The sequence below is a fragment of the Ursus arctos genome, unplaced genomic scaffold (genome assembly GCF_023065955.2).
Source record: "Ursus arctos isolate Adak ecotype North America unplaced genomic scaffold, UrsArc2.0 scaffold_7, whole genome shotgun sequence".
Classification (NCBI taxonomy): Eukaryota; Metazoa; Chordata; class Mammalia; order Carnivora; family Ursidae; genus Ursus; species Ursus arctos.
Window position 1 is genome coordinate 68,618,683 of NW_026623089.1, and position 26,482 is coordinate 68,645,164.

At 41.9% G+C, this 26,482-nt stretch overlaps 1 protein-coding gene across 1 annotated transcript in view; it reads right to left on the reverse strand.

The window, feature by feature from the left end:
* The window catches only part of LOC113259021 (pecanex-like protein 2), a 261,570-nt gene that overhangs the window by 88,225 nt on the left and 146,863 nt on the right, over nucleotides 1-26,482 (reverse strand). The window contains exon 21 of the mRNA XM_057308828.1: nucleotides 25,285-25,462. Within this exon, the coding sequence (XP_057164811.1) occupies nucleotides 25,285-25,462 (178 nt within the window). The remainder of the gene's footprint in view (nucleotides 1-25,284; nucleotides 25,463-26,482) is intronic.

Consider the following 26,482-nt stretch of genomic DNA (forward strand, 5'->3'; position numbering starts at 1 on the left):
TTGTCCATCAGGTGTAGACAGTGCTGTTATACCTCTGCTATGGGCATATGTTATTATGCCATCTGCACACGTTCACTAACTATCTTGAGAAAAATGTCACTAAATAAGGACGATCCAATCCTTTTCCTTGCCTAATACATTTTGAAACAAGACGAATGCCACCTTTCCTCGGGGGACACTCCCCCACCAGCAAAAAAACTCACAATTTTTTGGACATTTTTATATTGAACACTATCTTAGGGAGCTGCACATAAGCTATTCCATTCGATGAAAGTGGGATTTTTCTTCCCAATCCCAACCACCACCTTTCCTCCTATTGCTCTAACCCTAACCCTAACCCTAGCCTTACTGTCTCCCAGAGTAGCTGTATCGCATAACTTCTCTCTTCTCCTTCTTCTTCTTCTTCTTCTTCTTCTTCTTCTTCTTCTTCTTCTTCTTCTTCTTCTTCTTCTTCTTCTCCTCCTCCTCCTTCTTTTTCATTCTGTGGTCAGATTCAGCTAGTTTCCTTCTCAGAAAGATATGCAGCTTGTGATTATGAACGTCTGAACGTGAGGAGGCACACAGGGCTGAAAGGAGTCCCAGGAACCAGCCGCTGAGTCAAAGCTGCACTGAGCTCAGGATGAGAGAACACGGAGGGAACAGAAGCTACTGAGTGCTTGGGAAGGAGGTGATATGAGGAGCAGAAAAATGTTCAAGAAGAAATGGAAAAAGCAGAGCTAGTAACACCTCAAATGTGGGACACCACTTTTGGGGGAAGGGGGAGCACCACTTTTACAGAATAACAGATTGATAGCAGCAAACATGATAATTAAATATGGGGACATTAACTTTAAAACAGAAACATTCTCAAATAAAGCCTGGCAAGATGCATTAGAATTTTGTAAGTTAAGTAACCATATTCAGGTAGGGTTACAACGGTTTACAAGATTGAATTTCAGAAGATCAGAAACACATTCTATTTCTGTATACAATGTGTGCTGGGAGCTTATTAAATAGCACACAGTTTAGCCAAATATCGATGTGCTTCAGGGAGCATGGTAATGCACAAAGGTCACCATCCCACTGTAAAAATTATAGAAATAATCTAAAAGATTGTAAGGAAAGACGTAATTAATAGTTGAAGTCAAAAGAAGGGAAAACTTCCAATAGTAAGAACCAAAAAGGGAATTTAAGAGGAGAAAAATAGGGGCGCCTGGGTGGCTCAGTGGGTTGTGTCTGCCTTGAGCTCAGGTCATGATCTTGGGGTCCTGGGATTGAGCTCTGCAATGGGCTCCCTGCTCAGTGGGAAGGGAGCCTGCTTCTCCCTCTTCCTCTGCCCCTCCCCACCCTCATTCATGCTCTCTCTCAAATAAATAAAATATTAAAAAAAAAATAAAATAAGATGAGAAAAATAAGTCTGAACTGACACTGGAATGACCCCAAGAGGATAAAACGTGGGTGTGGGCAGCTTAGGACTTGGATTTTAATCGACTTGAAGGGCTGGCTGCCATGCCCACAAAAAAAAAGTGAATTAGAAAAACCCCACCTACCAGTGCTGGGAAAAAGCAAAAACCTTTGCCTTCCTCCTAGTGTAGAGTAGAATCTGTCATCCATAATACACCAAAACGTTAGCCATCGTAATGTATAAGAGGGGAGATTTTTAGGACATGCATTTCAGAAAATGATAGTTTAATTAGACAATAAATAAATAAGCATAGAAAACATTTGGCCAATAGAATTCCTAAGCTTTGTCTAAGAGATAGACATATTTGAATCCTGCAGTCAACTGAAAGAGAAGAATAAAATGTTGAAGCATATATGCATTTTAAAAAATCGATGACTTACTGGAAAGAGGTCCTAACCAGTGCTGAGAATTAGTATCATGCAAACTTCTTTAGAAATCACATATGAAGTCAATAATAAAATGATGGCAAAATAATACCAGCAACGATCACAAACTTTGCATTTAGGTGTGTCCTCAACAAGTAAGACACTGAATTATTTAAAAATGGTAACATGTAGAAAATGAATAACAATAAGGGGTGGCTGGGTGGTTGAACGTCGGACTCTTGGTTTCGGCTCAGGTCGTGATCTAAGGGTCATGGGACTGAGCCCTGTGTTGGGCACCGTGCTCAGCATGGAGTCTACTCGAGATTCTCTCCTTCTCTCTCTGCCCCACCCTCTCTGTTTCTTTATAAAAAATTAATTAGTTAAATGTTTTTTAAAAATGAATGACAATAAAAAGCACTAGTACCAATCATAACTCATGACCCAACGAAAGCACTTTGTAGAGGGAAAAATACAGCCTTAAAAATGTACATCTTAGGGGCGCCTGGGTGGCTCAGTCGTTGAGTGTCTGCCTTCGGCTCAGGGTGTGATCCCGGTGTTCTGGGATCGAGCCCCACATCAGGCTTCTCCGCTAGGAGCCTGCTTCTTCCTCTCCCACTCCCCCTGCTTGTGTTCCCTCTCTCGCTGGCTGTCTCTCTCTCTGTCAAATAAATAAATAAAATCTTTAAAAAAAAATGTACATCTTGGAAAAACTTCACAGTTTATATTGTATTATATTATATATATACATATTACATATATATAATGTATATATATACATATATATGTAATGCATATATGTATGTATATATATAATATATTATATATATTATATATTTTTAATATAAAAAATGAACAAGAATATCATAATAAAGGATATTATAGATGTTCTTATCTATTAATATAATGCAGAACTCAATAAAATATTTACAAAATTAATCTATAAATGTATAAAAGTAATCATAATCAAATTTGGTTCATCTCATAATGGCTTTTTTTAAAAAGATTTTATTCATTTATTTGACAGAGAGAGAGAGCACAGGCAGGGGGAGCAGGAGAGGAAGAAGCAGACTCCCCACTGAGCAGAGAGCCAGACACAGGCTCAACCTCAGGACCCTGGGATCATGACCTGAGCTGAAGGCAGACGCTTAAATGACTGAGCCACTCAGGCACCCCTCATAATGGCTTAATACTAGAAGAATGTCAATATAATTCACAAAACGAAGAAAGTAAAAAAAGAAAAACCGTATGATGCAGGAAGGATATGGAAAAATAAACTCAACACTCACTGAAACATATCCCTTCCAATCTAGTAATAAAAGAGTTTCTCTTACACCTGATGAAGGATATCCATGCCATATTACATTCAACATGCTGTATTTAATAGTAGAATATAAAACATCAGAATTATTCAGGCCAGAGGTATCAAGCGAGATGAATCTGATTAACCTACACCGGAAAAGTGAAAGTAGAACCATTAAAGGAGACTAAAATCTAAATCTAAGAAAGGAAAAAGGAACCCGGGGTAATAATTTATAGTTTATCACCTGTGAGGTGCAGTTTGGAAAATGAAGCTGAGGAGAGAAATAGGGATGATGGCGGATGAGAGTCGCCCGCAGGGGTGGGCTGTTTAGGCAAATGAATGTGCAGCTCATGAACGAAAATGCACCGAGCCCTGATGCTCTGATTAGCCGACCTGATGCAGCCAGATCAATTCAGACCCCTAGGAGAACATGACAGAAAACATTAGTTAGGTTCCCATTTCATAACTGCTCATTAGTGTATCCATAAATGCAAATGAAGTCACCATTGTACCGTGAAGTTTTATAATCTACCAAGAGCTGTGAATGCACGAAACGGAAAGGTCTTCTCAAGACCCCTGAGAACTAGGAATTACACGGAACCCAGCATCCACGGGTGTGTTTCTGCTTCTGGTGGCCAGCGGGAGTGTGGGCTCAGGGGGTGGGGAGGTGAATCACTGAGGAAGGAGACAAGGAGGGACTCAACATAGAAGAAACAGGAGCGAGAGAGTTATCTTTGTTCTTTAAGCCGACTGTTCACATTGACCTTGGAGCGACGTAGGAGAAACCGTGTAGTTTATGCGTACATCCTGCCTGCCTCTTCCATCCTCAATCCTTTCAATTCCTTACCTTAGCCTTCATTCAACTACTCTATGTAGGATAGAGTTTTCCTGCCTTTGTTATGGATTTGATTTAAGAAAAGACAGCTTTCTGGATGGTTTGGGGGGGCTTCTTCCCTCTCGAAGGTCCATTATCATCCCATGGGAGGCAAATCCTGCCTTTAGGAACTAGGTGCAAGGACCAAGTCCATAAGCCTCTATCAGGACACAGGGTGCTTAGCATTTTAATGAGCGAGGCCAATACTACTATTACACGCAGCTAAGAGGCAGCTTTTCCTCCATCAGGTCCGAATGCCCTCCTGCCCATGCCATCCACCACAGGCCTCCAGTACATCTCAATTATGTACTCTCCTGAGATCTGATACCTGTGCAAACATTTCCTCAATCTAGTTCACATAGAAATAAGGTGATTCATGCAGTGATGTTCCATATAATGGAAGCTTTCTGCTTTAAGCACCTGGACTTTGAAAATGTATGCTTTTTTTAATAAAAATATAATAATACAGTCTCACTGAAAAAATACCAAGTAGTTCAGAATTACATAAAGTGTAAGCAAAAAAGTTTCGTTATCCACCTCGTTCTGACTTAATTTCCAGTACAAGCCACAGTTAGTGATGGCTGCGGAGTTATCCTTCTTGGCATTTTCTACCCATGCATATGCACAAATGTATATATATATATATATATATGTATTTGTTTAAATTTAAACTGGATTAACAGTAAATACTCCTCTGAAATTTCATGTTTTTTTTAAGACTCAATCCAAAATCAAGATTCGAGGCTCAACTGACTGAGCCACGCAGGCACCCCAGAAGCTTGATGTTTCCAACATTGGTACAAACTGCTCTGCCCAACACCTAATTAGCTGCCTAATACTCCATTGTTCGGCTAGACAACCTATTGAATCATTTTACTATTGATAGACATCTAGGTTGCAAAAATTAATTTAAAACCACAGCTGGAGAAAATTTCATACACTTCTCTAAAACATCACACAGCGCACTCACCAGACCTTGACCCCTGGGGTGGACACACGGTCTGCAGTGGGCCCCCTAGTGCTGTACAGAGCGGGATGTCAGACTACAACCCCCTCCCCCCACTCTGTACATGATAACTGAAGCCAGAGAAAGCAAGGTCTGAGATACAAACAGGTACCTGCACTAAAAACCTAGCGGAAGGGAAGGTGTGCTTAGTTCTAGGCATAAAAACCATTTATTTTATTTGCCGTGGTCCTCCACAAGATGTCTAGCTTTCAACAAAAAATTATAAGGTATACAAAAAGGCAAGAAAAAATATACTCCTAAAAGAAAAAGCAACAATCAGTGCAAGACTCAGATATGATACTCATGTTGGAACTTTCTGACAGGAAAGTTAAAAGAACTATGATGATATGTTAAGGGCTCAAACAGAAAGAGGTGTATAATATGAAAGGGTAGATGGATAATTTTAGCACAGAGATGGAAACTATAAAAGGAAGACTCAAATAGAAATGATGGAAAGGGAAACACCATAACAGAGACATAGAATGCTTTCAGCAAGCTCATCACACTAACACAGTCAAGGAAATGATCGATGAACTTGATTATAGGTCAACAGAAATGACCTAAACCGAAACACAAAGATAAAACTGAGTGAATTCAAATTCAAATATTCTTACACCATACACAAAAATAAATTCAAAATGGATGAAAGACCTAAATGTGAGACCGGAAACTATGAAAATCCTAGGAGAGAACACAGACAGTAACTTTCTGACATCAGCTGTAGCAACTTTTTTCTAGATAGGTCTCTGATGCAAGGGAAACAAAAGCAAAAAATAAGCTATTGGGAATATATAAAAATAAAAGTCCTCTGCAAAATGAAGGAAACAATCAACAAAACTAAAAGGCAATCTATGGAATGGGAAAAGATATTTGCAAATGACGTATCTGATAAAAGGTTAGTATCCAAAATATATAAAGAACTTACAAAACTCAACACCCCAAAAATAAATAATACGATTAAAAAATGGGCAGAAGACATGAAGACATTTTTCCACAGAAGACATCCAGATGGCTACAGACACATGGAAAGCTGCTCAGCATCACTCCTCATCAGGGAAACACAAATTGAAACCACAGTGAGATATCACAGAAAGGCTAAACTCAACAACACAAGAAAGAACAGGTATTGTTGAGAATGTGGAGAAAAAGGAACCTTTGTGCACTGTTGGTGGGAATGCAAACTGGTGCAGCCACTGTGGAAAACAGTATGGCGTTTCCTCAAAAAGTTAAAAATAAAACTAGCCTATGATCCAGCAATCATACTACTGGGTATTTACCCAAAGAATACAACAACATTAATTCAAAGGGGTACAGGCACCCCTATGTTTATAGTAGCAGTATTTACAATAGCCAAGATATGGAAGCAGCTTTTGTGTCCATTGATTGATGAATGGGTAAAGAAGATGTGGTATATACATATAATGGAATATTATTCAGCCATCAAGAGAACAAAATCTTCCCATTTGCAATGACATAGATGGAGCTGGAGAGTATAATGAAATAAGTCAGTCAGAGAAAGACAAATGCCATGATTTCGCTCATATGTGGAATTTAAGAAACAAAACACATGAGCAAAGGGGAAAAAAGAGAGAGAGACAAATCAAGAAACAGAACAAACAGATGGTTGCCTGAGGGGTGGGGAGCGGGGATGGGTGAAATAGGTGATGGGGGTTAAGGCGCGCACTTGGGATGAGCACCGCGTAGTGTACGGAAGTGTTGAAAACTCTATCACACACTTGAAAATAATATAACACTGTATGTGAGCTAACTGGAATTAAAGTTAAAAATTGAAAAAAAGAAAATACTACTGAGTATCTAAAAGCTGCATAACAGTATCAAAGTACCTAACATATGCATCGTTTGAACCTCAGAAAGAGAAGAGAAACGGGAGAACGAAGACGTATTTGAAGAAGTAATGGGCAAGAAATGTCCAGAATAATGACAAACACTAAGCCACAAATTCAAGCACAGATGACACAGGATAAATACCCAAACAACAACAAACCGCACACAACTAGGCATGCCCTATTCAAACTGATGAAAACAAAAGACAGAGAGAAAATCCTGGAGGCAACAACTACAAAAAGACATATTATACAAAGAAAAACAACAGTAAAAATTACGGAAGACTTACATCAGAAACCACGTAAGGCAGAAGGCAATGGAGCAACATTTTTTAAGTGCTAAAAGTGCCATTTAGTGCCATTCCATTTAGAATGACGTCAAAGATTTTATTTATTTATTTATTTGAGGGAGAGAGAGAGAGAGAGATAAGTGGGGGGGGACAAGCAGACTTTGTACTGAGTGCAGAGCCTAATGTAGGGCTTGATCTCAGGACCCCAAGATCATGACCTGAGCTGAAATCAAGAGTCAGACGCTTGAATGACTGAGCCACCTAAATGGGAGGAGGTTTTTAAGGGCGGGGTGGGGTAGGACTGTCAAAATAGAATTCTATACCCAGTGAGACTATCTTTCAAAACGGAAAGAGAAATACTTTCTCAGACGAACAAAACTGACCGAGTTCATGGCCTATAGACCTACACTAAAAGAACTCTTCCAGGAAGTTCGGGCACAAGAAATATGACGCAGTTTGGAAACCTGGATCTACGCAAAGAAACAGAGCAACCGAAACGAAATAAGTGGCAATAAAATATTTTTTCTTATTTTCAATTGCTCTAAAAGAGCGATTTTGCTCTGAAGCATAAATAGCAACACTGTATTATGTGTTTATCCCATATGTGAAATTAAATGCATGACAACAGCACAAAAAATGGGAAGGGGAACTGTTGAAATTCCTCCCCCTACACATGAAGTGGTACAGTATTATTTGAAGCTACATTCCAATGAATTGAAGTTTTATATTTTTAATGTAAGAGCAATGACTTAAAAATAAGAGGCATAAACAATAAGTCAGCAGAAAAAGTAAAATGGAATTAAAAAGTAGTTCAAAGTGACAGCTCTCCAAAGTTCTTTCTGTGACCCTTCCGCCCACTGCCTTAATTAACTGCTCCCTCTGGAGGTCCCCACGATCTGTGGCTTACCACTTCAAATCACATACAAAGTAGCACAGCACCCTGGTGACAAGAGCAGGCTTGGGGGGTCATACAGACCTGAGTTCCTATCCCAGCCCTGCCTCTCACTAGCTGTGTGATCCCGGGCAAATTTCACTCCACGGAGCCTTAGTTTTCTCATCTGCAAGGTAGATAAAGGTACTTATCTCAGAAACTAATTGTAAAGATTAAATGAGATAATCGAGGTAAGTTTTTATCTCAGGACTCAGCATATATTAAGTGCTCAATAAATATAGGTTAATTTATTTATGGCCCTTATGGCATTGTTTCAAAAGTATTTTTAGGGACACCTGGGTGACTCAGTAGGTTAAGAGTCTGCCTTCGGCTCAGGTCATGATCTCAGGGTCCTGGGATCCAGGCCTACATCGGGCTTCCTACTTAGCGGGGAGTCTGCTTCTCTCTCTGCCCCTCCTCCCTGCTCGTGCTCTCTCTCAAATAAATAAATAAAATCTTAAAAAAAAAAAAACAGTACCTTTTGTATGTTTTTATCTCCTTCGTACCCCACCGGAGTGTATGCTCGTTGGCAGCAGGCCCTGGGTATTATTTAGAGTTGTACACTTATCTTCCAGCAGATAAGCAGTATAGGCAGGCACACAGTGGACGTAAGTGCAGTGTTTTCCAGAAAGTGAAGTGGTGTGTGAATGAAAGCTTCAGGTGTTTCCCCAACTCGTCAAGTGATATAAACCATGGCTATAGCGGGCATGGGTTTAGTGGAAATGTTCTTGTTGCTTCCTGATTCTCATTTACATGCCAGATCCTTGCAACAGCCATGGATTTTCCTTATAAAAGAGCTAATTACTCTCTTTTTCCTCCTGGAGGTTTTAAACTTACATAGCAACCATCTCAGAATCATCGATACCCTTTCTTCAGGCAGAAGCACTGTGGTTTGGTCCATCAAAGTATTTCCAAAACTGACAGGTTAAGGAAGGAAAGAATGGGAAAGTCTGTGACCTTGATGTTCTTGTCCTAAATATGGGCGCCTGGTAAGAGACACGATCTGGAACCTGCAGGTCCATATATGTACGTCTGTAGCACCAGGAGCATCCAACCAGCAGAGGATGGCAGACGCCAGTGGTCAGCCCTGTGAGGAAAATGTTGCCTGATGCAACCCAATTAAGCTCTCCCTTTGGGAAGCGTTTTAAGGAGGGCGCTCCCAACCGCTGAGTAAGGGAGGTTTCTTTCAGTGAGGAGAGTCTAGAGTTGTCACCTCTCCTGAACCCCCTGAAGCCTCTCATGTGGGTTTTGTGTGCCTTAGGCACACATGCCTTCCCCATTCCTGTGAAGACTGATCAGCAGTGGCTCTTCAGTGCTCTGGTTTCATGAAGGCACATGACCACCGCCCTGATGGGAGGGACTGCGACACTGAGCCAGCAGATAGCCTTCCTCAGGAGTGAAAGCTGTAGACTTAAAAAAAAAAAAAAAAAAATGGGAGCAGGCACCTGGGTGGCTCAGTTGGTTAAGTGTCTGCCTTTGGCTCAGGTCATGATCCCTGGGTCCAGGGATCGAGTCCCACATGGGGCTCCCTGCTCAGCAGGGAGTCTGCTTCTCCCTCTGTTTCTCCCCCTACTTGTTCTCCCCCCAACCTCTCTCTTGCAAAAATAAATAAAAAATAAAACTAAAAAATGGGACCCTGTAAATATTTCGTTAACACATTACCAGGGACACACTCAGCTATATAGGTCTTTGAACATTACTAAATCCATGTATTTTTTATAGTATACTTTTATAGGAGAATATAGGAAGCCTGAGGGAAAAAAAGGTGGAACTCATGCATACCAGGCTTGAGATCCCAAATAGGGAGGAAAACCTGATCCTTACTTTGAAGGTAGAGGTTGAGAGGAGCTGCTAGCATTCATTTCAGCCCTACATCCTTTCCCTGGAAATAAGTTACAGTAACTTGCGTGGTTTGAGTTAAGGAAACTCATCCCTTTGATGTGTGGGTGGTGTACCGGGGAGTGGAAGACAAGAACGTTGATGTGTTAGGCTATAAATCTCAACTAAAGGATGTCTGGGCTGTTCGGGCACTTCCCAGCAGTGACATGACACGGTTAAGAGCTGGCCAGTCGGATGACATCAGCTTGTCACACTGGGAGAGATCTACAGCTACAGGCGCGTTGTGACGGGCCCCTCAGTTTTGCAAGAGGTGCTCTCCTGACTAGACAGCACACACAGCACACTCACAGCAGAGCAGCCAGTGCTGCTGGCCATGCGTTCACTCCCCACTGTGAACGGGACAGTAGGCAACGGTGACGCAGCTAAACAAGATTTATAGGAAGCCAAGAAAATAAAAACACACACCATGGAAAGCCCGAGGAGGGAACTCTAAGTGACCCATATGCTCACTCTAAAACCTTCCCTCCGCCCACAAACTCCCTTGGCCCTGCATTGTGAATCATCATCTCCCTAGAATAATAAAATGTCATCCAAGCTTCGACCTCATCTTTCAAAAACCAGTTTTCCCATCTCTCAGCTCCCAACTGATTTCCATTAATACGTGTTGAGTAATCACTCTGGGCATTTTGTTAGATGTTGCAGGAAGTAGGAAACAAACACGCATACCCATGGTCCCACCATTTGAGGAGTTTCCAATCACTGTGGGGACACGAACACCTTGGACTGTGGTCTTCGTTTCTAGACACAGCACATGGCTTGTGAAATTTTTCTCCTGCACCATCCTGGTGGTAACTAAAAGTGAAGAGGTCTCCCCGAGAGCCTGGAAGGCATGCTGTGTTTCTGAAGTGGCTTTATCAACCTTCTGCAAACCATTCTGTACTCCTGTCCTTGGGCAGAGTGGGAGTGCGATCGAGTTTAAGGCCCTCGCAGAGAGAGTGACATTGGCTAAATTACTGAAGAGCCGGTGCACAGGAGCAACATTCATCATCACATAGAGGCTCACCGTCCACTACTGTGTACTTGACCCTGAACTGGAAATCGGGACATATCAGTACACAAAACAGGCAAAGATCTTCGCCCTCGTGGAATTTACATTCTAGTGGGAGGGATTATAAAAGGGTAAACAAGTCAGTGATAGAGCATGTTAGGAGGCGGTGAATGCTGTGGGTAGTCTGGGTGGGTCTGACTTGAGAAGGTAAAATCTGAGCACAGCCCAGAAAAAGCTGGTGGAGGGAGTCCAGTGGACATGTGGGAGGAGCATTTTTAGGCTGAAGCAACAGCTACAACAAGGGGCCCCACATGAGAGCATGCTTTGCATGGTGGAGGAATGGTAAGGAGGCTGGATTAAACATGAGAAGAGGAGAGGAGGTCAGAGCAGTGATGGGGACCCAGCTGGTGCTGGTCAGTGGGCCAGTGTAAGGGATTTGGCTTTTGCTCTGTGTGAAATGGGGAGTCATGTCAGGGTTCTGAGTCGGGACAAGATCCGGTTTGTGTTTTAGAAGAAAAACTTGAGGGACTTCTAGTTTTAGCTCCAACATGAAAAAAAGATTAAGAGCTATTGTTCCCACTTTTGCAACAAGAAAAAGCAACACAAACTGCATATCGATGTCTCTTAGACCCATCAGACAAATGATGTTCCAGGGAGAGCTGCCTCTCTGGAGAGGTCAGTGAGACCAGCTCATCTGGGGCAGAAGCTGCTGGAGCCATGAACTTGTAGGGACACTTAAATGGTGATTTTCGCAAACTCTTAGAGGCTGAGTGCGGACTAGCATGAAATTTAGAAGCCCCTGGGCACCACAGTTGTAGGGGACCCTCCACACTTTCATACTCCAGAAACCCCATCAGGTTCTCACGATGAAGAGCCAAGAAAGATCTCCTCATGGGCCTGGAAAGGGGAGGAAATTAACCACTGTGAAACACAATGGTCCACCCCAAAAGGACGAAAGGCTTTGCCTGAGCCTTATCCTGGCTAGGGCAAGGGAATTCCTCCCCCTCCAGCTTACTTCACCTAAAAGAGGAAAAAACAGCTAACAGAGCCAGGGCTTTAAGAAAATAGAGTAAGAATGCTACGACCAGCAAAGGGAATACAGTGCATGGGGAGAAAAAAGCTACACCATTCTGGAAACACTTATGAAGGTCCCAGTTCTGAGACACAGGCCCAATAAGAGACTGAGATTTAACTGGAAGACAATAGACTATCTCCCCTGCCCCATACCTTACCAGCACACCAACAAAGACCCAGTAGAGTAACCCTAGGTTACAGCCAGTGTTATAGACACAACTCTCTCTGAGGAGGAGTTTTTAGGGAAGCCAAAAATCAATAGGAGACAAAAACAAGGACATTAGAAAAACCTGAAGCCTCTGGGACCTACAGTTATAGCAGACATTAAACACAGTCCCTCTTCTAATCGGACTAACAGAAATCCTCACATGGAAGGCCTATTGACCTCAGTTTCTACTACCTGATACAACATGTCCTGCTTTCATAAAAAAAAATTAAGGATGTGCCAAAAGGCGAGGAGAAACAGTCTGGAAAGGCAAAGCAAGCAACAGAATCAGACTCAGATATGACCCGGATGTTGGAATGACCACACAGTGAATCAAAAATAACTATGATTAATATGTCTGTAACGTTAATGGAAAAGTAGACAGCATGTAAGAACAGATGTGCAATGTAAGCAAAGAAATGGAAACTTTAAAAAAGGGTCAAAAGAAAATGTTAGAAATAAAAACACTGTACCAGCAACAAGGAATGCCTTTATTGGGCTCATCAATAGACAGGAAATGTTCAAGCGAAGAATCAGTGAGTTTGAAAACATGTCGGTAGAAATTTCTCTGAAATGGGGACAGAAAAAACAAAACAAAACAAAACAAAAAACCCAAAACCAAAATATCCAAGAACTATAGGACAATAAGGAAAGGTGTCACATATGCATAAGTACAATACCAGAGAAAGAGGAAAAAGCAGAAGATATATTTAAATAACAGCCAAGAACTTTCAAAATTAATGACAGACATGGAAACACAAACCCAGAAAACTGAGAGCACCAAGCAAGATCGAACACACACACACACACACACACACCTAGGCATGTCATATTCAGGCTTCAGAAAGCCAAAAAAGAAAAAAATCTTGAAATTCAGAAGGAAAAACACCTTACATATAGAAGAACAAAGAAATTGGAGCAGATTTCTCATTAGAAATTATGCAAGCCTGGAGAAAGTGGAGTGAACTATTTATTAAAGTGTCGACAGAAAAAACCCTGCTACCCTGGAACTCTACAGCCTACAAAATTATTCTCCAAAATTGAAGGGAAAAAAAAATTAAAGATTTTGTAGATAAAAACTGAGGAAATCCATTACCAGCTGACTTCCCTGCAAGAAAGGTTAAAAGTTCTTCATGCCCAAGGAAAATGATACAGGTCAGAAACTTAAATCTATATAAAGAAATAGCATCAGAAAAGCATAAGTGAAGGTAAAAGAAAATATTTTATTATTCTTATTTTCAATTGATACAAAATATAACCTTTTGTTTAAAGAAATAATAGGAATGATGTATTGGGTGTTTTTAAAATATAGATAAAGATATGAGTAACATCAATGTCAGAAGGAATAGGAGGGAGAAATTGAAAATACTCTGATAAAAGGTACTTGGGTTAGAAAGTGAAGCAATATAGTGTCTTTTGATGATGGATTTAGAGGAGCTTAAAATGTACATTGCAGGCTTCTGCTTTAGAGAACAGGAAGAACACATCTTTCCCTACTGCTCCTGTTAAATACAACTGAAAATGTTGGAAATGATTTATTAAATAAACCTAAGAAGACTCTGGAAGTTGGAGAGAAAAGGGGAGACCAGCTAAAGACCCTGGGATCTGGGGAAAGCAATGGTAGTGAGTTCCCTGGATTTTCTTTTGACCATGTATTTCACAGATTTAGAGCTAAGCAAGCCAGCAACTCAGAAATGGCAAGAAGCATAGACCAAAAAAATCCACAATTAAAATAAAAACAAAGTCTGCTTTCTCTAGTCCAATGACCAGAAAAAGGGCAGCCTAGCAGGACAGAAAAAATTCAACAAATAACCTCTCTACTCCAGCCAAACACCACAGCAGATCTAAAAAATACACAATTAGTAGAATTAAAAGACAAGCCTAGAAAGCACAGAACTAATAAAAGACATGTATCCACAATATGCAAAAAACACTTAGCAATAAGAAAATAAACAAATTTAAAAATGGGCAGAAAAATCTGGACACTTCAGTAAAGAAGATATACAGTCAGCAAATAAGTATATGACAATACCATCACCATTTGTCTTTAGGGAAATGAAAATTAAAATGAGATAGCACAAAAAATATCTACTAGAATTGCTAAAATCCAAAAACCTGACAGCCTAAATTGTTGGTGAGGTGAAGGAACAAGAGGAACTCTCATTCATTGTGGCAACAATGCGGAACAGTAGAGAGCACTTTGGAAGATCATATGGCGGTGTTTTACAAAACTATACTTACTTTTATCCTACAATTTAGCAATCAGGCATTTATCTGACCTAATCGAAAATTACATCTACCCAAGACCTGAAGACAAATGTTCATAGCAGCTTTATTCATAATCACTAAAAACTAAAAACAACCAAGATTTCTTTCAGTAGGTAAATGGATAAACATCTATACAACGGAATACTCTTCAGCGATAAAAAGGAACGAGCTATCAAGCCAGAGCCATGCAAAGACACAGATAAAATCGTTCATGTATATCGCTAAGTGGACGAAGCCCATCCGAAAAGGTATATGATTCCAATTACATGACATGCCGGAACAGACAGAACAAAAGCAACGGTAAATAAATACATGACTTGCTGCCAGAGTTTGGGGAAGGGAAGGGAAGGATTGAATAAATGAAGCACAGGGGATTTTTTAGGGCAAACAAACTATTTTGTAAGACACTCTAATAATATATGCATGACACTATACATTTGTTAAATTCCATAGAAATGTGTATTGTGAGAAAATGTAATGTATGCCAATTTTTAAAAAATCTTCTAGGAGATTGGGGGATCCCCAAGTGGAATGCAATGTAGCTGTCGTGTAAATATATGAGATAACCTCACTAAGGGAGGTGGAGGAAGAAGGTGCTGACTCAGGTAACTCTGAAAATGAGTGAAATCTGTGAAACTACAGGCAAAAAGGAACAGCACTGCATATGAGAACTGTGCTCTAGTTGATACGGTTGTTTCCCACGGCGTGCAGGTTAACTATTATGAAACTACTATACAAGCACACTAGAAGTGAACAGTTAAGTAAATGGATGACAGATGGTAGAAGCCAGGTTTCTCACTGATGGAGTGGGAAGTAACAGTAAGCAAGGGGAATTGGCCAGAATGATCCCTGTGGTCATGGATTCAACTTGGAGATATCAGTATGAACTCGTGTTTAGCTTAATGTAGATACAGGGGGTCACATAGAGAATTGTCTCTAGATATGTATATATACATGAGTATACACACATATATTTCCTTGCGCTGTTGGCTGAGAGTGCCTGGAATCAATGACACTCAAATATCAAGAACACACCTCAAGTCCAGATTTTGGTTTCTAAGTACCATTCCCTAATAAAAGGAAGGACTCCCTTGGAGAAATGGCAAATTTTAGGACTGGGGCAGGAAATATGCACACCTAGAACATCATATAGTGCCAAGAGGTAAGAAAATGCTAACACACACACACACACACACACACACACACACACAATAGGGCTATGTCAAAGGGACCCAAAAACCAACGGAAAGAGCTCCAAGTAACCAAAAGAGCAACAAGATGAGCAAAGTAATATTGTATTATTAACCAACATGTGAAATAAGTATCTACGAGTCTATACTGATATAAAAACTAGGTAGATAGATGATGGACAAATAGACAAATCTCATATGCAGAAAAATCAAATAATTTTTAAAATAAATCAAATAATTTATCATTGCTTGCATTCCCATTAAGGAAGTAGAACATAACGTCCAACTCTTTAAGTGTGGACTACACATAGTGGTTTTTGCTCCAAAGAATACAATCTAGAAAGATTCACAAAAGGATAACTTTACAGTGAAAAAACCTCAGCCAGGTGGTGAAAGTCAACATCAACAGTGATAAGGCATGCGGCTGGCATGAATCCTTGATACGATGCGATAAGAATGGCACGGTACCTCTGTCATCCTCCTTCCCCAAACCTTCACTCCAGTCTTAGCAACAGAAAAGCATCGCACAGACTCTAACAGAGAGATACCTTAAATATACCTGACCAGTGCTCCTCAGAACTGTTAACTTCAAAAACAACAGAACGATCACCACCAAGAGGAGCCTAAGGAAACAAGACACTAAATGCAGTATGGTATTCTGGGTGGCACTGAAAAAGGACGTTATGGAAAAACTAAGGAAATCTGATTGACTTTCGTGGATAACAACAGATCAACTTTGGTTCCTTAACTGGGACAAATGTAGTATACAAATATAAAACGTGAGTAATAGTGGAAACAGAGTAGGGGAACTCCGTGCTATCTTTACAGCTTCTCCAGGACTCTAAAATTATTCCAAAATAAGTTTATATAAAACAAACCCATCTGGCCCCTCCGTTGAGAATAGGCCGGAGGAGTCGCGGTGAAGGCAGGTAGGCCTGTTGGAAGGATACAGCCGAAACGCAGGGGAGGGACGGGGAGGTTGTCATGAAAGTGGTGGCAGCAGGTGGTGAAAACTGAAAGATACCGGGTATATTTTCAAAGGTTGATCTCTGAGTAAGCAGCAAACAAAGCAATCTGAATTTTAGGTGCTTGAAGAGGAAACTTAATTCTGCTGTTTGTAGCTATTCCATCTCCCCACAAGACTAAGCCCTACAAGGGCATTTCTGCCGAAACACTTCCGTTCCTCAAGCAGCAGACCCTAGGAGATGCTAAGTAATAATTGCAGAATTACGCTCTCCACGTCATGTGATGAGGTCCTGCACGCCCCCTTCCTTCGGGCACAGCACCTCTCAGAGCACTGATGACGTCCAAGCAAATCTAATTCTCCCCTACTTATCTTACCGAAGGAGACACTTTCTTTTAAAAATACACCTAATTGGGGTGCCTGATTGGCAAGTGGGTTAAGCATCCAACTCTTGGTTTTCCTCAGGTCATGATCTCAGGGTCATGAGATCAAGCTCCATGTTGGACTCCGCAATGGGCAGGGAGCCTACTTAAGATTCTCTCTCTCCCTCTTCCTCTGCCCCTCCCCACCCCGACTTGCATGTGTGTGTGTGCTTACTCTCTGTCTCTCAAATAAATAATTAAAGAAATAATAAAATCCACCTAAATAACTTTCAGATTGATTGATATTTATATTTGCACTGTAAATCTTATTGACGAGTCCCACAACCCAGTGAATACTGAAGGCCAGTAAGATATTCTTTTAGGCCAGGAAGATATTTTTTAATTCATTTCTACGCTACCGATCAATTCCACCGCTTGAGTTGAATGCTTAACAGGAGGTGCTTATGCTGGTTGCCCAAACTGTCTGCATCAGTTCTACCTGTTGGTATAATGATTCTTTACTCAATTGAATATTGTATAAACTGATGCAACATGAGTATAAACAATATGAGTACAGACGGAAGACGGGTGTTTCTATCACAGCAAAGCTGAATGCTGGTGACTTCAGGAGACGTCTCTAAAAACACAGTTGTGGGGGCGCCTGGGTGGCTCAGTTGTTAAGTGTCTGCCTTCGGCTCAGGGCGTGATCCCAGCGTTCTGGGATCGAGCCCCACATCAGGCTCCTCCGCTGGGAGCCTGCTTCTTCCTCTCCCACTCCCCCTTCTTGTGTTCCCTCTCTCTGGCTGTCTCTCTCTGTCGAATAAACAAATAAAATCTTTAAAAAACAAAACAAAACAAAAAAACACGGTTGTGGACTTGGGTATGAATGAGAAGAGATTTGGGAACAAAGAAAATGTGAACTACTCTCAGACTGTTTCACGGGTAACTTTCACTTCTCTCTTCAAGTAGAATTTTAAAAATCAGAAACGGGAATGGAACACCCTAGAAAACACATAATGGGCATGGTTCATGGAATAAGACCAAATAATCCTCATTCTGTAGATTCCTACTTAAAGAAAAGGCTTTAAAAGACAATTATCCTATGGTTTCACTCATTTATGGAACATAAGAAGTAGGAAGATCGGTAGGAGAAGAAAGGAAAGGAGAAAGGGGGGGGGGGTAAACAGAAGGGGGAATGAACCATGAGAGACTATGGACTCTGGGAAACAAACTGAGGGCCTCAGAGGGAGGGGGGTGGGGGATTGGGATAGACCGGTGATGGGTAGTAAGGAGGGCACGTATTGCATGGTGCACTGGGTGTTATACGCAACTAATGAATCATGGAACTTTACATCAAAAACTAGGGATGTACTGTATGGTGACTAACATAATATAATAAAAATACTATTATAAAAAAATAAAAATAAAAAAAATAAAAGACCGGTAATAAGAGTCCACATATACATTTTATGCTATTATAAAATTACCAGATAGGCATGTAGGTATCATTTATTATAATTTCCTGCTTAAGGTTTTCAGTTAGCCAACCAACCACCTGCCAAATTTAGTTGAATTTAAAGGTTCTACTGGACTGTGATCGTTCTTCCCACTCATTCCCATTCTCATTTTCTCTCTTACCATTTCTTCCTCATCTATACTTTTAAATGATAACTGGGATGCTAGTAGGTGATCCAGATAGATTTTCTATAGAGAGTTGCAGAGTATTTGAAAGCTTTATCACAGCAGACTTCATTTCCTTGAAGACGGAACATTGTAGGGAATAAAGAACACCCCAGGCCTTATGGGTTGATGTTATTATGGGAGTCTTGTCTAGTGGAGAGGAAACCGTGAGATGGCCTTGCTAAAGATTCCAGAGTTATGAAAAAGATCAATAAACCTGACAAGTCCCATTTCCTTACTTGCTTACCATTATGCTGTACTTTATCTTTTTTCCAGAGTCACTTCTCCAACCTATTTCTTAAATGCTGGTCAACCCTGTTGGAAGGAATGTAAATCTTTTCGAAGGATTCTCTATTGAGACTCTTCCATGTATAGGCTATCGCCCCAGCAATTCCCATCATGGGAGTCGACATTTCTGACACTCTCAGTGTGTTTTGATCTTTGTGTGGTTGGATGCAGTAGCATCAGACACTGCTTGCCTAGCTACTCTTTCTTCCCTCCCTGACTCTCAGACTAAGTCTGGTTAGGACTCAAGGAGGGGCAAGAAGTCTAGGCTTCATTACCTCTGGCCATTATCCCTGGTTCATGAATGAACACATGACACCAAAGGAGTCAAGGGACTCACCCCCAGAACATTGGCTGAAGCTATTAGGAAAGATGTTTTCTCTTCTTTCTGGGATTATTAGGTGTAAGAATGCTATGACTCTAGAACTGCTAGTGACCATGATTACACCATGTGGACAGAGCCGATCTAAGGATGAAGCCGACAGAGGAGAAAAGGATAGCCAGCATGTGGATGGGCAGGAGAACTAAAAACAGAATTTCAGTGCCGTCATTTAAGCCTCTGGATCATCCAATCAGTTATGTGAACTATTAAAATCTCTTTTTTCATTAAGCCATGTAGATTTCTGGAATTCATGAACACAGAAATCCCAGCTACCACAGAAAAAAAAATCTGTAAACAAACTAAATGTTCATTAGTAGGGGAATAACAAATGAAATCATGATATGCAGGCATTCAAAGGAGGAGGCCACATTAGATGTACAGTCATGGAAGTACTCTGAAATGTATTTTAAGCAACAGAGGGAAGTAAAAAATGTGTAAAGAATGATTCTATTGAAGTGTGTGTGTGTGTGTGTGTGTGTGAATTTATAGGAAAACAGAATGGAAGGAATTATTCTGAAATGTTTACCATGGTTATCATTAGGGAGAGGAGGGGGTTAAGAAGTGAGGAATGTGTATAATATAGACATTTTCTGTATTTTTCCATTGTTTTTCTAATTTTATTATAATGAGCATATATTTATGTATTACTTATGCAAATTAAAATATTTAAATGGGAACAAATCCCGATCCCAAGGTCATTACTTTTGGTCCTCATTGCTTCTCATTCCACAATTCAGCACGTCTAGAACCAACATTCTTTCCCCCCAGTTGTCGTTTTCGCCCCTTGTTAGTGGCAGCACTAGTTACTAGAGGAGCCATCTGAGAGCTCCCAGCTGCGGCTCTTCCTCCTGCAGTCCATTTCCCCAGCGTCCCACTGGTCACTAGATTGCTCAGCTCCACCTCCCGGACTCCTCCCAGAATTGTCCCCTTCTCTGTCTCACTTCTGCCACTGCAGTTCAAGCTCTCATTAGGAGTCGCCTGCATGAACGCGTTCCTCTCCTACCCAATTTCCAAGACTCCAGCTCTCACAAAGCGATGTTTCTAAAATGCATTTCTGAACCTGTTACTCCTCACTTAACAACCTTCAGCCAAAGAAGGAACGAAATCCAAACCCTGAAGCATGGCCTGCTCAGCCCTTTGCGATCTGACTTAGACACCTGCTGCTTTATCCCTCCCCACTCTCCCCACCATGTGTTCACACTTGCCAAGGGACTTACGGCTCCCGGAACGTGCCCAACTCTCTTGCCTCTGTGACTTTGCACAGGCAGTTCCCCTGGCACAGCTCACTTTTCCCTGTTTTTCCCTGTTTTCCTTTACCCACTCCCTCCCTCTTCAAAGCTCCAGGTCATAAGCATCACTGTTTTGCATTCTCCTGGGTGGGACTGGGTACCGTTTTTATGTGTCCTCTTGAAATCCTCTGCCATGGTCACCTTCCTTATCACTATTTATTTATTTATGAGAGAGAAAAAGAGAGAGACAGAGTGAGAGAGAGAGAGCAGGAGTGCAGTGGGGAGGGGTAGAGGGAGGGGGAGAAGCAGACTCCCCGCTGGGCAGGGAGCCTGATGTGGGACTCCATCCCAGGACCCTGGGATCATGACCTGAGCCGAAGGCAGATGTCCAACCGACTGAGCCACCCAGGCGCCCCATTTATCACACTTTATTGTAATTATCTCCTTATCTTTGTGCCTTCCTTCTGGAGTCCCCAAGTGCAGGAGGCAGTGTCACAAAGGACAGCCTTGGAGAAAAATCCTGTGCTACCATTTTATAACTATGAGATCTTTGGGCAATTAACTTAAATTCTGTGCCTCTGTTTCCTCCTCTGTGCCCTGAAGAGCACCGGACCACGGAGCTGCGGTGAGTACAAAGCATGTAGAACGCTGACAATAGTGCCTGACACTTGGAAAGCCCCAAATAAGGATGCCCTATCATTCAGATCATCGGTAACCTTTGGGTCTAATACAATGTCTGGCACTTAAGGGATGCAAGATAACCGAACAAGTACTCCGTTGAACAAACTATTTTGAACAAACGCCTCTGTAAAATCGTGCATTCCCAAACAAGGGGTTCAGTTTTAATGCAAGACTTTGTACCTCTATACAGAAAATAAGAAAATGCCATTTGGAAACTCTGACTTCAAAACATTTGAATGCTAAGTGCAGTCATCTCTAACATAGCCACACATCATGGCTCCGTTGTGATTATTCATACAGCTTTGTAGAAAAACAGCTTCACCCATTAATGTTCTCTTGCTAGATGGTGAGAGAGCTAGCCCCCATGTTGCACCAATGGCCTGTGGGATTTCAGACTTAACACATTCTGGAAAGCCTGGCAGAATTACCCTCTGGCAGGATTTTTTCAAGTCCTGCCTCTACAACTAAACATTACTAAAAATGTCAAGGCAGGAATGGTTTCTAGGAAATTTTTCAAGACCAGTGGAGAGCAAGAAAGCAGTTTTGTCATCTTTGTTCCTGTCACAAACACATCTGCACCTGGAGCATGCACCCCTCCCCCCACCCCAGGACCTAGACACAACGGAAATGTGACAAATTAATTACAGTAGTTAATTCCTGAAAGAGAAGGCTGACTGATGGGGCAGAATAGAAAGGAGGAAGGGACTGAGAAAACGAGGAAGTGAAGGACGATGGCCTGACTTCTCAAAGGGTGTGTGCCCAGAATGTCACACAGCTCAGGACTAGATAAGCAGGGGAGGGGAAGGGGAGCCTTCTTCCCCTCTGGCCACTCCCCAGGAGCCCAGGAAGCCATCACTGTGAATGTCTCACCCTCCACGTGGATGCATGGGCGGTGCTAATCCTTTCCCACCAGGCTCTGGCCCTGGAACTCATTGTGTCCCATTTTCCACGAGGTCTGGCAGACTGCAGAGAATAGCCAGCATCCACCTTCCCACCTCGGGGGACTCAGGAGTTCAGGGAAGCAGAGAGTACCGTGCAGCGTACTCTGGAAGGGCCCTCTGGAAGCCTTCTGTGGCCTCCTGGTGCCGTGATCTCACTCTGGAGATCACCTCTCTAACCCAGCCTCCCCTTTCTTTTTACTCAGAACGCCTGAAGGACTAGGGGCCGCTGACTTAGAACAATAATGAGTCCAATATTCATGCAGCTCCTTTCTTACAAGGAAACTGGATGCCCTTTCTGTGTCTCTTCATTAATCTTGCAGGGCCCTCCTGCGGGGTGGGCTGTCCAGCTAACAGTGACTCTCAGGCAGAATGGGAGCCGGGCTGGGGAAGGGCGTGGAGATGTCTGCACTGATCAGATGGGAGGACACATCACCAGTGGGACTTTGGTGAGACTATGGGACAAATAAAATTTCATACTGTGCAATGAATAACCTTGGGGAGCGCTATGGCCAGTAAGAACAATATAAAGGGTTTCTAGGAAATGTATGAATAGAGACAATTTTTTTAAAAGATATATTTAAATGACAAGAAAGAACAGGAAGCGTCAGCTGGGATTTGCAAGCAGAATATTTACAGGAAACATTAACTGTGGGCCCCCTCATCGCCTCCACCATCTCATGTCACTAATTTCTTTTTTTTTTTTAAGATTTTATTTATTTATTTGACAGAGATAGAGACAGCCAGCGAGAGAGGGAACACAAGCAGGGGGAGTGGGAGAGGAAGAAGCAGGCTCATAGTGGAAGAGCCTGATGTGGGGCTCCATCCCGTAACGCCGGGATCACGCCCTGAGCTGAAGGCAGACGCTTAACCGCTGTGCCACCCAGGCGCCCCTCATGTCACTAATTTCTATTGGCTTTTTTTTTTTTTTTCAGGAAGATCTCAAATGCTGTCTCTTTAACTACATATTTTTATTCTGTTTCTCATTTCAGAAAATGTACTGTTCCCAGCTCTCTCAAGATCAAGAGTGAGCACGGAATTAGGGACCTGTCAAAACTGACTCACTAGATCGTACGCTGATGTTTCTCGCTTTTGTACTTTTCCCCAACCTAAAAGCAAACTATTCCAATTATATGGGCTAATCCTCCCTCAATTACAGAGAACAGGAACGCGGCTACTGCAGCTGTGTCTGAAATTATTAGTGTTTGAACCCGTACTTCAAAAAGATTATGGCAAGTGAAAGTCAAATGCCTTAGCTTCAGACTGCTGTCCCGTCAGGTCCCAGGTCCCACCCTCCTCATCACGCACAGGATGGCACCAGTGGCAGCGGGGAAAGGCCGCCTGTGCTCCTGGAAATGAAACTCACTCCTCCTGCTGCAAATGTATAATCACTTAGGAACCGTTCTCCTAAGCAAGACCCTCCCACCTCTCCACCATGCTTCTGTTCACCAGGGGCCTCTAACTTTACAGGACACGATGGAGTTCAGTGTGGACAACTAGCCACACTCCTTCCCACACGAAACGGTGTGTAACTTCTGTTTCACTCCTGACAATGGCTCCACAAATTCTGCCTTGGATTTGGAAAGCGCATTCCCCTTACAGACTTCCTTTAGAGCTGTATTAACTACTCCTCTCAACACCCAGGTGAGAGTGCCACCCCTATTTTTCAATTTTGTCAGAAACTGAGGTTCGGAAAGGGATATAAAAATCACCATGTCAAAATATAAATAATGCCAGAGTCAGGAATTCAATATATCCGAACACCTTTGGCATCTGATAATAAGCTCGTACCCCCTGCAAGTGGTAAAATTATTTATAACTTCATAAATGTTTCAAAGATCATAGGATACAGTTTTACATCTATTGTGTGACATAAAGGAAATTCATACATAATGAAGGAAAACAGAATATGAAGCCTGTTATATGAACCATCAGAGAACTGGGATAAATTTATCAAGACCAAACAGAACTCAAAGAGAGAAGAAATGTTTGTGGGAAAAGGACCAAGGCGAGGGTTCTCGAATACGATGTATGCAGCAGAAGCATAGCCCAGAGCAAGTGACAAATGACACAAGGAGGGACTCCTGGCAACTGAAAACTCAGTGTTCAGCCAGAGTTATAAGAGGAAATGCGCATGTCCGATGGGGTGACCGTAATTACTCATGGGGCATCTGTAGGACAATACGAGAGTTCTGCGATTTTGTGACCTAAAACAAGCAGAGAGAAAGGTAGAAGAAGGAAAGCAGAAGTAATAAAGAAAAAAATTAACAGAACTGATTCAAAAAGAAGTAAAAAAAAATGAAGTTCGGCAGAAAAAAGATCTTAAAATTCAAAAAATATTAACCAAAAGCGGGGTTGGTTGAGTCGAGCTCAGGGTGGAAGCCTGCAGTTGCCAGTGAGTTGGTGTGTCAGGGTTTATTCACCAAGAATTGCTCTGAATCCTTTTTCATTTCTGCTTACAAACCTTGGCTTTGTGAGGTGTTCAGAACACGCTCAGGCGAGTATCCAGAGGATTTCTTCCCCGCCGCTACGTTAGACATTAGAGTCCATCCCCGTATATTTGCCTGAATTGTGACTAGGGTTTCTCATTGCTGGTGTACCAATCACAGCAGATGAAATCTTGACCTGACACAAGCCAAGAGAATGAAAATACTCCCAGGGACCAAGCTCTCGGGCACCGGGTCACAAGTTTTACCTCAAATGCTTGCTAATTTAAAACAAAAAAAATCAGTCTGGTCGCTAATCTTCAATCCAGAGCATTTTGAGGTCTAGAGAAGTTCTATAATGAGATTGTTAACACAGACAAAGATCATAAAATTTCAAAATTTCAAGCAGCGCTAATGGCTAACTCATTTTAATTAGTGTATTTTGGCAAATAACATGGTATACTCGTATTCCGTGGGGAAATGTTCCTAATATGGAAAGACAAGGGTGACACGCATATGTAATCCAATTTAATTTCATTCCATAATTTTTTTAAAAAAGAAACCATTTACAATTCTTAAAACCTGTGACGAGGCCACAGGTTTAAATTTAAAGGCCACCCTTTAAATTTTCAAATGAAGGAAACAGAGAATTGACTTGCCTTGCTAAATAAAATGGACACCATGAAGAAATCCAGTAAGAAACTCTCTGAAATATCTTTGTAGTCAAAATGGAAAAAGATCACGGTGAAGCCCAAGTAAATAAACTGGTGAGCTGGATTACAGAAAGAGGTCCGCAGCAGCTTCATGCCGGCGACAATCATCAGGAAAATGTCCCAGCTGTTGAAAAGGGGAGAAAGGACGGGGTCAAGGACTGCCTGCAAACTATCAGGTGAGTTACAATAGCTAATGTTTCGTGAGCGTTTACTATGCACGGCGCCCTTTACAGGCATGGAAAGCCAGGACTGCGGCGGGGCGCGGGGAAGGGGGTTCTGTCATTGTCCACATTTGTCAAAGGAGCAAAGGGAGTCTCAGAGTTTGGGTCCCCTGCCTAAGGTCTCACAGGGCGGAGCGAGAATTGAAACTCAGTCCCAGGGGACTCTTTGCCACAAGAAGCGGCTCCTTTCTGCCCCAGGATTTTCACAGTCCCCTGTCCTTCAGCAAGGACACAGGGTTCCCTTGGACGCCAGCAGAAACAGAGCACGTTGTCCCTCTTAGCGTCTGCTCAGTGTATGCTTTCTTATTATAAAAGAATCTTATGGGAGCAGTGGCGTCATAATAGTTAATATTAAATTCTGAAAAGAAAAAAACACGCAGTATCTTAATAAAACCATTTTTGCCTTTACTGTTAATTTCCAGTATTTTTCAGCATATTTATCACTCCCAGTGAAAAAGTAAGTTCTCTGGACTCCCTTTGTTTTTCTGCTGAAAATAATCTCATCGACATTTTTTCCCCATGGCATGGGCCTTTTTAGTGAAGGAACTCACCAAAGGAGTCTGGTAAAGAGATACCAGGGCTTTGCTTTGAGACCTGGACCGCTGGATGATCTTGTCTAGGGAGTCAAGTTATTAACCCGCGTAGGGAGCGTGTGTTCTGTGCACGATTCCCGCAGACGCTGAGGCCAACAGTGAACACTCTACCTACCTTGAGCTTGGAAGGTTAATGATAACAGCTCAGAAGGGCCTGACAGAACAACTAGCTCCTTTCTGAAGGAAGGCTTTGCACTTTTAGGCAGATCCCTGCCCCCCCCCCCCCCCCGCCCCGACCTTCCCCTTATAAAATCCTACTTGGGAACTCAAAAGAAAGACAGAGATGAGAACGCTTTCTGGAGAATGGTTGCACTTAAAAGAGAGAGATTG